Source organism: Amblyomma americanum, chromosome 9 (assembly GCF_052857255.1).
Source record: "Amblyomma americanum isolate KBUSLIRL-KWMA chromosome 9, ASM5285725v1, whole genome shotgun sequence".
Classification (NCBI taxonomy): domain Eukaryota; kingdom Metazoa; phylum Arthropoda; class Arachnida; order Ixodida; family Ixodidae; genus Amblyomma; species Amblyomma americanum.
The window spans coordinates 41151126-41164164 of NC_135505.1; the positions used below are offsets into that span (position 1 = coordinate 41151126).

General features: G+C 45.1%; 1 protein-coding gene across 1 annotated transcript in view; it reads left to right on the plus strand.

Moving 5' to 3' along the window:
* Nucleotides 1-902: 902 nt before the first annotated feature.
* The window catches only part of LOC144105002 (uncharacterized), a 34434-nt gene continuing 22297 nt past the window's right edge, over nt 903-13039 (plus strand). Inside the window, exons 1-3 of the mRNA XM_077638224.1 lie at nt 903-968; nt 2058-2283; nt 8810-8973. Of these exons, the coding sequence (XP_077494350.1) occupies nt 8831-8973 (143 nt within the window). The 5' untranslated portion in view covers nt 903-968; nt 2058-2283; nt 8810-8830. The remainder of the gene's footprint in view (nt 969-2057; nt 2284-8809; nt 8974-13039) is intronic.

Below are 13039 nucleotides of genomic sequence, written 5' to 3' on the forward strand. Positions count from 1 at the left end.
CTTCGTTGTTTCTCATGTCCCGCGTACTGCTATGAGGGCTGAAAGACTCTTGAGTTCCAGATCGCGTAATGCGCGGAGTCGTGCTTGGGCGCCGCCTGCCACAGTATCGTCCATGTCTTTCCGGCGCAGTTCCGTTATTTTAAAGAATGGATTAGGCAGCGCTGTACTCATAAACAACCCATAGATTCACAAACCAGCATCGGTTGAGAGAGCAACCCTCAAACTTCATGTACGCTGTAGTCGCATACGCGCCGTGAAGTTGATTCATTCCCCTCTTACACATGCAAACATTACTTTCCAGATTCATTTCAAGAAATGGGTTGCTATGCGTCATTATATCGTTTTCGTGACCAATCATTGCCTCCTAGAAATAAAAGGCCTCTGCAGACCTCTTGTCATGCAACACTTGTTGACCGTTTTACAGCATTAACCCATAATTTCGAACACAAAATGTCAAAATGCTACAGCTGCAATGATCTTGGAGGCCGTCGCTTCATGAACTTTGTGTTCTAAATTCATGCAGTGGTAGGTTCAATCGGGCAAGGTACTCATCACTGGAGGAGTGTTGAGGCCGGCTCTTTCCAGGAGGCACTCGCACACAGGATGTACAGCAAGACAAGGCCGCTGTAAAGCCTTGCGGCGCTGCGGGCCATCGATAGAGTAATTGTAACAAAGGGCGCGATCCATGCACAGCGTACGTACAAGAAAGGCGACGACGAAGAAGAAAGATTCTGCTTTATTTGAGGCCAACCAACCAACTGCAACGGCAGGCACCGCGTCAAAGCAAAACCAACAAATGCAGATGTAAAGCCTTGCGGCCCTGCAGGCCACTGATAGAGTAATTGTAACAAAGGGCGCGACCATGCAGCTGCGCGCGTACAAGAAAGTCGACGAAGAAAAAGAAAGATTCTGCTGCGCAGAGCCGCACCGAACTGCTGCGGCCGGCACCACGACAAATCCTAACGAACGTGAGTGCCGCTTCCACTGCAAACGCCTCTTGACTTTCATCTGAGAGTAGCCCAGAGTGGGGCAGTGACCCCGGTGAAGTCCTCGAAGCAGGTCCTTCACAGGCCATTCTCTGGGATTGTTCACACACACTCGAGACCACGCTAATCAGGTAGTGTGCACTCCCGCGGGTACATATAACGGCCTTTTGTCTTCTTTGTGCCTAATGTGATTTAGGTTATTTCAACTCACTGCATCGATTTGTTTCAGACGTTTAGTACACGCACTCTCGTGGGCAGTAGTATTCTGCATACTTTGCGGGAATATCTCGGGGACGAAATGTTTGCCTGACTTCATTTTTCAAAAGGCCGGGCAGCACATCACAGGTGGCAGGGGAGAGTGCATTCTAGTTGCTCGCCGCTAAGTGGGCTGTCTTCTTGCATGTGGCTGTCTGCGTTAATCGAATGAGTGACTTCATTTTCACGCGCCTGTAGGGCAGGCTTTGTTTGCAGCTTGACTAGAGTCACTTTCACTTTAGTCTCACTGGCCGTACAGCGCCGATCAAAACCCTCTTTTTAATTTTATGTAGCTACGTGGCTATTGGGCAGCAGAAAAGCACGAAAGACGATGAGTGTAGTGCTTAAAGGCTATCCGCTATGCCGTAAATAGGCGCGTTGTTCATTATAGGTAGGCGATTTTATTTTCATTTGCGCCATCACCATTCATTGCACAGTGCCTTTAGAACAACTATGTAACTAAAATATTAAAATTGTATTACATTACGCCCTGCATATAAGTCGTGTCGCCTGAACAAATATTGTTGGCAGCAGCGGTGGCGGCAGGGGCTATCGACGAGCAACTTTACAAACCTACCTTCGTGTTACAGTGTCAACGGTTGGCAAGGTTTTCCGAGGGCTGACGTCACTGACAGTCTGCGAGAGTTATCTTCGTGGAAGCATCAAGTGGCCTACGCCCCCAACAAGCGGACTACAGCGCCTCTGCTGCCTACAAAAGCCCGTGTGCCCTGCAGCAACCCTTTCACACGCTTGGCAGCAGCGGTGGCAGCAGCGGCTATCGACGAGCAACTTTACAAACCTACCTTCGTGTTACAGTGTCAACGGATGGCAAGGTTTTCCGAGGGCTGACGTCACTGACAGTCTGCGGGAGTTATCTTCGTGGAAGCATCAAGTGGCCTACGCCCCCAACAAGCGGACTACAGCGCCTGTGCTGCCTACGAAAGCCCGTGTGCCCTGCAGCAACCCTTTCACACGCTTGGCAGCAGCGGTGGCGGCAGCGGCTATCGACGAGCAACTTTACAAACCTACCTTCGTGTTACAGGTTGGGTTTGCTTCACTGTACTTTCTTCTGTCACTGCCGTTGCCGTTGCTACCACCGCACTGTTTCTGTCTTTGTGTCGTGGAGCCGTACTGTACGCTCTTAGCTGATTCATAGTCATGGGAACTTTGCCTGATGATACGTGCCTTTCCTGTTATAAGTTTTTTCAAGAAGGGGAAGAAATGATGCAATGCGCTGAGTGTTGCCAGTATTACCATCTAGGCAAATGTGCGGGTGTTAGTGAGCAGGCGTATAAAAAGAAAAACATTGAGGCAAGAAAAATCTTGAGATGCCCGGTATGTCGATTATCAAAATCCCGCACCGATGAAAGACAGCTCTCAGGTTCTCCCTCCCCAATTTTGGCTCAGCACCTTGCTGAAATAAGCAAAGCCTTAGTCGCTCTTACAGCTAAGGTGGATGATTTATCATCCTTAAAACAAACTCTGACCAGCATTGAAGCGTCTGTGCAACACATGTCAGATACATATGATCAGCTGCTACTAACGTCTGAAAGGCATGAGAAAGAAATCGATGATATTCGCAAGAGGGTCGACGAAATTGAAAAGAAACAGGACGCAGAAGACATTGGAAAGTTGAAACTTGGATTGAATGATATGGAACGATACAGTCGTTGCCAAAATATGGAAATTCGAGGATTGTCCCTCTCAGCAAATGAAAACTTGCTGGAAAAAGTGAACCACATTGCCAATCAGCTCGATTAGCCTTGGCTCACGGAGAGCGATATTGAGGGATTACACCGACTGTCCGCTCGACCAGACACTGTACCGCCTGTATTGATCAGGTTTGCGAAAAGATTGACAAAAACAAACTGGATGGCTAAGCGTGCAGGCCTCAAGGACGGTGTCTATTTTGTTGACAACCTGACTGTCTTGAATAAGAAACTGCTGTGGCTTGCAAAATCCGCCGCCAAAGAAAAAAGGTACGAATTTGTCTGGACAAAGGAAGGGAAGGTCTACGCTCGAAAGGAAGCAGGGGCAAAGGCCATCAGGATTGGGTGCGAGGAAGATTTGGCTAAGCTAGTGTAGTCTGATCTCGTACACGCACTTCATACGAAGATCCGCTTTTTGTCACCATGCCCTACTACAATACTAATACATTTAAAGACTTGCTCACTAATGCTAGCTACTCTGTAGATAAGTCTTTATCTATCTATCATTTAAACGCTCAGAGTTTGAAAAATAAAATGGAGCACATCGAAGGCGAAATAGAAACTTTATCGCACATATTTGATTTCCTAGCGTTTACGGAAACTTGGTTTAGCTGTCGGGAGGATGTTATCCCCCTGGCAGGGTATGAAAACGTATCTCAGTTCAGGGTAAATAAACGAGGAGGGGGAGTATCCCTGTTCATAAAGAGGCGCCTGCATTTTGACGTACTGAACAACTATTCACTGGTGACTGAAATTTTGAAGTTGTTACCATCCGGTATTATAATATAGCTATAATGGTGGTGTATCGTCCCCCTCACAGTGATGTGGATGTGTTTTTCCAGTTTGTTGAACCTTTTTTGGAATTTACCAGTCAACAAAAAATGCACGTTGTATTACTAGGTGACCTGAATACTGATATCATGAATGTTAATCCAACACAAATCAGATTAATGGATATGATGTTATCTTATGGCTGTGACAACATCATTGATGCGCCCACTCGAATAAGTTGTCAATCGGAAACCTTACTCGATGTATGTTTCACAGACTTTTCACCCTGCAATACCAATTCTGGTGTTTTCTCTTCGGGAATAAGCGATCACCTTCCCTTTTTTGCACTTTTTTCATGTGCGAAGGTACCAGATACTTCTGTCTTTATACGCAAGACATTTGACCAAAAGAACATTGATAAATTTTGTTTACTTCTGTCTGAAACTGGCATGGATGAAGTATTAAAAACAGAAAACCCATCTGCCGCGTATAACATCTTCCTTGACAATACACTGGATGCGTTCGACAAAGCCTTTCCAGTTGTAGAAGTCAGGAAATGTAGGAAAGCAAGAAAAGAGTGGATCTCTGGTGACCTTCTGAAGCGTATTAAACAAAAAAATGCCTTATTTGCACGATTTCTTGACACTCGCAATCAAGACGATTTTAAGGAATTTAAAAAGTTTCGAAATAAACTAAACCTTGACTTAAAAAAGGCAAAGTCGCTTTTTTATCGCCTAAAGTTTTCATCAATGCAAAACACTAGATCACTGTGACAAAGCATTAATAAACTCATTGGAAAGAAGCAGCACGCTCTTCCTTCGGAAATGCAAATCAATGGAGTAATGTATAGCGGTGTCTCTCTCGCCAATAAGCTGAATGCCCATTTTTTAAATGTAGGAAATTGTACTTCGTATAATCTTCCCTTAGCTGTAAAATCAGTCGATTCCTTTTTGGTCCCAGCTTGTAAACATTCAATATTTTTATCCCCCCCTTCTGAATATGAAATTCTTTCCATTATAAACTCAGTTCGTAATACATGCTCTCCTGGCCCAGACGGCATTACTGCACTCGCAATAAAAGCTGCTGCTAAGATTATTGCCCTTCCTCTTGCGCATATTTGTAATCAAATGCTTTTTACAGGAGAGTTCCCGGATAAAATGAAGTCTGCCCGTGTTACAGTAATTTTGAAAGGAGGCAACAAAAATGATCCCAATAACTACCGTCCGATATCTATACTGCCTTTGTTCTCCAAAGTTGCTGAGCGAGTGATCTTCACGAGGGTATACAAATTCCTGCATTCCAACAATATCATCTGCAAGGAGCAATACGGATTTCAGCCCGGAAAATCCACGCAGGCAGCTCTGCTCGAGATAAAAAACAGTCTGATCCATAATATCGAACATAAGCTCTACACTGTCGGTGTCTTCCTTGACTTCTCCAAAACCTTCGATTCCATCAAGCACGACATACTACTTCATAAGTTATACACGTATGGTATCCGCGGAACACCTCACAGGTTACTACAAAGCTATTCGTCAAATCGCACTCAGTTCACGCGACTAAATGATGCCATATCCGACGCAGAATTAAACAAATTTGGCGTTCCTCAAGGATCCATACTGGGGCCCCTTCTTTTTACACTATACATCAATGATATTGTAAACATTTTATCTTATTCTAGCATTGCTCTGTACGCAGATGATTCTAACGTTTTCTTTTCCGGTTCAGATCTTCGCGAACTCGAGCGTCGTTCAAATTCCTGGCTACATGAACTTATGTTGTGGCTTGCAGTGAACAGATTGGAACTGAATGTCAAGAAAACAAAGTTTATCATTTTCCGTCCCAATAATAAGCCTATAGACTATCCCATCCAACTCCAGTTCAACAATACATTGATTGAATCCGTAAATTCTTGTAAATTCTTGGGCGTATTCTTTCGTAGTGACCTAGGCTGGGGTGACCATGTAAATTACGTCCGTTTGCGTGTAGCTCGATCTATTGGTGTGATAAATCGCATCAGGTACTTGTTGCCCATACAAGCTAAAAAACAGTTGTATTTTGCCCTCATCCATTCACAACTGGTGTATTGCAATTTAATTTGGGGCACTTGCAACAAAACTGACACAGCCAGATTATTATCATTACAAAAAAGAGCTCTGCGCGCAAGTTCTCCTAATCCTTCCTCAGGTGACTGCTTATTACAGTCCTTCAATGTTCTTCCATTCCCACTGTGCTATAAGCTTTCAGTTGCTGTTCATATTTATCATAAAATAAAGCAGGACATCACATCTTTCAGAAACAAGTACGTGAACAGAAACATACGCTATAGTCTGCGAGTCACATCTTTTATTTCCAGTCGTGTCCGGACAAACTACGGCACCGAACACATTGATAACCAAATTTCTGCAGTTTGCAATGTGTATCCTCCCATAATTGACGAAGCTGTAACTTGTAAAACCACTTGTCATTTCAAAAAGAAAATGAAGATGCTTTTTATGCGTACGACTGACCCATCAAATACTTGTGCTATGTAGTGTTTACAGTGATAGCCTCACTCCTGTCATATTTTCTATTGTGGTGCGAACTGTAGCGTTACTGGTCTTTTTCTTTTCTTTTTGTTATCCTATGTGCCTTCATTAACTTTCAACTACTGTGAAAATTGAACTAAAGAGCTTCTTGAGTTTTAATGAATTTAACCACCCTTCTGCCTTTGATGTGTGACCCGGGGTGAGGCCTCGTCAGGAAGAATGCCAGCAGCTTCTTCCTTTTGTCTCATCTCGTGGGCATGTACTGTGCATACAAGTTCATGTCTGAATAAAAAAAATGATTGATTGATTGATTGAAAGTAAAAGTAAGTGTCTTTCGCCGAAGCATGGTTAGGAATATTTTTATACCGTGCGTGGAAGAGGAATTTCTGACGCCACATCATTTTCGTCTGTTCACTAATCGCTTTTCTTGAAAGGAAACTATCCTATTTATAGAAGTACCCATTTTAACAACTTTAGCCCCCATTCAAAAGGATATGGCTTGAGTGCCGCTTAGGGGCGTTCTACGTTGTCCTTGTCCGATCTGAATGCAACCACTTCTGCGCTATATCCAAAGCACTGCAAATAATGGTACACAGGGTGAAGGAAACAGCCGCGTTCATAGCGCCACTGCAGGTGCAGTTTTATTCCAAGCGTCCCTGCTGATAGGCATTGCAATATGCATTACGAAATCAGGGCGGAAGTTAGTTGCAAATACATTGCTAAAGTAATACGACGCCATCACCTTGGCGCACACTCGGCTAGATATGTCATTGCTTTTTTGTCAATGAAGCGCGGAAGATAGTCACTGAACTTTCTCCTCTTTTTATATTGTACAAGCGCGGACAAAAGTAAACACAGCACTCTTTTAGCTTCCTATACTTTTCACGCGTTGTCTAAGGGAAATTGCCAGCAATGGTGTATGCATTCTGGTAGAGGACGCCAGTGCGCTTTCTCGTGGGCGAACAATGTTCATTCAGACCCTACAGGAAAGACGTGCTTGCACTTAGAACGAAATCGCGTGCTCCGTTTACCTGTGTCCGCACCTGTACAGATCCTCCGACGATATCTTCTTACTTGCTGCTCGTGATTTTCAAGGACACATGGATTTGTCAACAGTGCAGACCAGTGCTTACATTTGCTACAGCTGTCGCGAAGATAGCTTCTTACAGCAGGTTTTTGCACATGGCCGCTGTGCTCGAGCATCCGTTCAATAGCCATCCAACGATTTGCCTTAGTTTTCGTTTCCGCAAGATATACGCACAGAGCATCTTCGTTCTATGTGAAAGAAAAAAAAGGGATCTGCTTCTTCATGGCGCATCCCCATGGCATCCGCTCTTCTACTTTTCCAGTCGCGCTCAACAGACGCAGTTGATTGGGCGCAGAGGAAAGAGCCATTTGCACCTACACCACTGGCAATCTTTGTCTGGTTGTGACTGAAACGAGGTAACGTATGATTGAGAAATATGTCCGTCCGTCTCATGCCTCGGTTGGCCGATGTCAAGCGTAGAAAGTCCTAGAATCGGAAGGAGAACACGGGAGCCGTCGGGTGACGGGTGGATGAGTGTGGAGAGGAAATGCCCTTATCCTCTTCCAGGAGAAGATAGGTGTATTTCTCAACACCAAACGATTTTCTGCCTTAAAATTGATACCAGGTGGGAGCCATCAGAAATCCGAACTTTTTGTGCGAAAGCCAAACTCCGCGCCTCCACATAAAGCAATAACCAAGCACTGAAAAACTGTCAAAAGATTTAAAATACTGTCTAATAGTTATTCCAGCTGTGTCTTAAAAGCGCACAAAATCATAGCAGTGTTTCTTCGGTCATGTGTACGGTTGGTGATCCTAGTTTCGAGATGTCACCAGCCACTTCCCACAGCAATAGATTCTTCACAAATTGTCACTTATAGGGGCCACAATGCACACGAGCTTTGGCACTATCAGACATTGTTCCTTGAAGCAGATGCGCGATGCTCATTTCAGGTTCCAGCGCTTGAAATGATTATTACGCATATTCCTATACAGAGTTAAAGGCGCGGTAAACTTCTTCATACTATTTCATAGTGTCCCACTCATTATGTCAGGCTTTAAAATCATGAAGGTTTCGGAGGGCACAGACTTCCACCAGTATTGACAAGGCTTTTGAATTTCCCTACCCAACTGTCCTCGAAATAGTAGACACATCTCTTAGAATGGAGCCAGACTGTGAGAAGTGATTATATGTTACGTCTTTTGTATTCCCTTTCGTCAAAGGCAACTAGCACATATTGTTTTGAAGTTGCTTTTGCAATGATTCATTACAGAATGAAGAAATTTCTCTTTATCTTGTCTTTCGTCTGACTCATTCAAAACGGAGCTGGTAACAATCCATTGTTCTTGCTTCTTTATTTTTGTCTTCCACTTCACATTGCTACATTTATGGGCAGCTTAAGGCCGCAAGCATGCACAGCAAACAATTGTTTTCAGGAGAGGTTTTGTTGCATGTTACCCTCTTAGTATCTTCTAACCTTAGTATACAACTTGATGAACTCTAGTTCACCAGGGGACGCCGCGCCTGCTTTCCAGGGTGCAGTGTGAGTTTGAGAGATGAGCGAGGAGGAGGATGTGGGAAAGGAAGGAAAGAAGGAGGAAGAAGAGGATGACGAGGATGCCGGAGCTGACGACGGGGCACCCAGCAAAGGAAAGAGGCCACCGGACTCCATCATGGTGCAGCGGAAGTCAGCCCGAGGGTAAGTAAGAGACCAGATAAATGCTATGACAAGTGCGTCAACCACGTCTGGAATCAGGGAATGAAGAGCAGGCAGTTTTATGGGACGGGAGGTGATATATAGAGGGCTTGTGCTTTATTTACTTCGATGGAACACCTTTCGACCTATCATGGCCTAATCAAGAATGCTTACACAAAACTTAAGATCATACTAGAAGTCCACTACTTGGCAAGCAGTGCACCTCTTTAAAAAATAGCTTTGTTTTCGTTGAGTGGAGGTTGTTGGAAGCTCCTGCCGCAAGATTATTCATACCCAAAAATTCTTGACAGTAGCACTTTTCAGCGGTGACCAATTATGAACGCAATTTCTTTCATTTAATTGAAGATTACGTTATAAAAATCAATATATCGCTTGATCGTCCTACGACAGTCTTGTTTTTTTGTATTAACGTTCTTGATATCGTCTGAAGCGTTTCCCTGTGGTTTTCTGTGGCAGTCTTAACTGTTAGATGCGATCGCTAGAAACATATTAAAGAAACATTTTGCTACTTATCAAAAAGATGGAATATAACCTTCAATACTCAATAGCGTCGGACAATTTTTCAGTTTAAAAAATTTATGCCCGAGATTGTTGGACACGCCTCCACGACATGCTCCACGCCGTTGGGGCATTTAGATGCAAATGGGGCTCGGGAATTTGATGCACCGTCTGTGTCCAGGTAGGTCTATGTCGCCACACAAGCAATTGCCCACAACAGTCTTCTTCAGGTACTGTCTTCTACTTGCAGTCGAAATCAGAGTTAAGAAATTTTATAACATGACAGGACACCTAACTCTTCCATGGCTGCTTTCGTGGTGGGCATAAAATGTATCAAAATGGACCTTCAGGTGGTGGTACTTCCTAGCCCCTTAATGAAAGCGAGCAGGACACAGCACTCCGCGTTTCAGTATGCACATACATTTGGGGCGATGCACTTCTCCACGCACACACTTCATCAAGAATCTGGACGATGAAGGCATCGTCTTGTGCATGCAAGTTGGGCACCAGCAGAACCAGAGTGAATGCCGTGTGATGCAGAGGCTTGAGGTCTCTTAATGCCCTTCTTCATTTACACCGTTTAGGCTGGCACCATCGGGACCTGAAAAGAATGAGGGCCGTTTGTTTGAAGACGCCTTCCAGTTATTTCGAGGCTTTTCTTGATGGATTTCCAGGCAGCGTGGCTTGGGGGAGGGTGTCTACCACCTCAATGACAGATATTTGCATGGGTACCTGTTTAAAACGTTTACAGATCTGATAATTATAATCTGCAGCAAAAGCAGATAGGTAAGGGATAGCATTCTATTGTGGATAGGACGCTCTAATTTTTGAAGGGTAGACTTCGAATCTAATGAACAACTTGATTCCTCGCAGCCGCATGTGGAACTTCACAGCTGGCATTTAGGACTCTTAGATGTACGTTTGAACATGTTTTACCTATAATGCAGATTAGATTATAAACGACAGTTGTAGAATTTGGAGGCCACCAGCAGACGTTTTTAGATTTTACTACTCTGAATGAATGGTTTCGGTACTAAGGTGAAAGAATCTTTTAGCTCATGAGTGTGCGCGACGTGTCCACAGTAAGCTTGTACAAGAAGTTCCACTACACCTGTCAAACAAAATAAAAAGTAAAAATATATAAAAATAATATTTTCCACTGTTATAAATCATCCTAGATCAAGGCAATTTTGCCAACAAACTAGTGTTTGTTGAGCAATCAACGCTAGTGACTTGTCTTAGCCGCCGCCATATATTAACATACAGACCTGACTACAATCTTTCAGCTACTCTTCCAGAAGGCCAGCCATTACAATGCCTAAGAAACTGAATAGTACGCTTCATTTGATATCATTTATTTATCTTAAGGCTAATTTCGGGGTTTTACAATAGATGTGGTATAATCAAGAAGTTGTGTTACGTATTGTCACGATGAAGAGGGGTCTATGGGGACGTGAGAACTACCAGCAACGAAGACTTGACCAGATGTAATCGCGTAATCGAGAAAGCAGTGGGGCGAGAGGCACGGTTACGCACAGAGCAGTTCCCGGCACGAGCGTCAGTAGTCCGTCTCCAGAGCTTCGTACGCTACATGACGTTGGTGAAGGTGAAAAGCTGGGATGTATTTTGGGGCTCTCTACTACATAGACACTTTGTCTTCTTGTATCTCGTTGATCCCGTCCCTCACGGCGCTCCTCAGGTGTCTGCTTTGAGTTAAATATTTATGGCGCAGACAGCTGAATAATGCCGCATTGCAGCATGTCGCTGACTTGCTCAGTGATGACTCGATGCTCTGGGGGCGACACAAGGTAGGGGTACTGGCGGAGAGCAGCATGCGCACCGGTGTCCAAGCGATGAACGACAGTGGTCTCACGGTCAAATTAAGAGCTAGGCTAGGTGAGGAGGACATGAGAGAGACCAAATATTTATTTGTAAAAAGGAGACCGGAGCGGATTGTGGGTGGAGTCCTCAATCCAAGACTCCAGTAGCTTTCACCTACGCTTTGGCGATGGCGACTAGCGCATCCTCGTCTTCCTGGCATCCCACTGCTCCAACGCCGCGTTATATAGCTTTGAGTGGTTTTGTTTAGCTGAGCATGTCCATGTACTGCGCATGAATTGGGAATTTCGCCACACCAAGAACACGCATCAGCGTATAAAGTTGGTTGATTGCGCTGTAGGTGGTGGAGATTATGAAGGGTGAGTGTTTGGATATGTCTTAGGTGGCAGGAGTCCTCCGGTGAAAGTTTAATTTGCGGCGGGGGGTACAGATGCCTATTTAAGCGGAGGGTCTGTAAGCGGGTTGAAAAATGGTTTGAGAGGGGGTAGAGACGACAGTCAGCGCCCCGCTCGGTTGGTATAATCTCCAGCTAGGGCATCTGCCCTAATAATATTGCCATCGAGACCTGCATCTCCTAGGGACCCAGGAGATTACATGATCATACTGGAGATTACCGCCCAGTTTGAGCCGGACAAAGAACTTGAGGTCGCGGTCGATGGAGCGGACTAAAATGTCCGACAACAGCTTTTGATACGGAGCGGCGCTATGCGGAGTGAGATTAGCGGTGTAGGCAGCATAGGAAGCCACATTATCGTTCAAGGAAGAGATAAATTGAGCAGTTTCATAATTGCCGGGGCACTGTCCACGAAGCAAGGCGAACGTAGAAGAGGAAATGTTCGGAACTAGGATTTTTTGTAGCACCATGGTGACGATGACGGCGAAGGGAAGACGGACGTGTCGATGAAAAGCAAAAACGGGGGAAGGCGATCTAAACGGTGGCGTCAGAAGCAGAGGCGGCGCACACAAGGTCGAGCACAGCATTTTCGGGGATAATGACGATGTTCTTGGCGACAGGGAGCTTGGCATTGCGAGCAGGGTCGTCATATGGCGCATCTGACACCGAATTGATCACGACATGGGCACGGGCAAACTCAATGATGGCACTGTAAGGCGGTGTATATCACATCCAACGGTATTTTCATCGGAGATTGACAGGACGACTAAATAATTAGCGAAGTATAAAACGCGTGCGAGAACGACTCGTGCTGTGCAAGCGGAAGAAGGAATAACGCACTTTGCAGTACGAAGGAATAGTGCCGAATGCGGGGTAGTAAGTTTACTGAGCAAATGGCAGAAGTTATTGTTAATAACAGAAACTAAGGCACCAGCGTCCACAAGCGCAAGTGCTCGAAGGACGTCAACAATGAGGTCGAGGAGATTTGGCGGTGAAATATGAGGACTCGATGCTTGTAAGAGCGCGCCGTTCTTGCCCCAGGAACTGCGGCTGCTACTTTTCCGAATCGGTTAAGGCGCTGCGGCGACAAGGAGCGTCGAGGAGAAGGAGAGTGCTGAAGAGCGAAGGGCAGGCTGCCGTGAGCGCGTTCTGAAGAGGTCTGTCGAAGTGGTCCGGAATGCGTGCGAAAGGTGCGGTACAATTTGGAGTAGTCTGGAAGAGTGTGCATAGGTGTCAGCAGAGTACAGCGAGAGGCAGGTGACGTGGCGGGGCATACCACACGCGCAAAAAATTGGCCGATTATCGGCGGTGCGACAA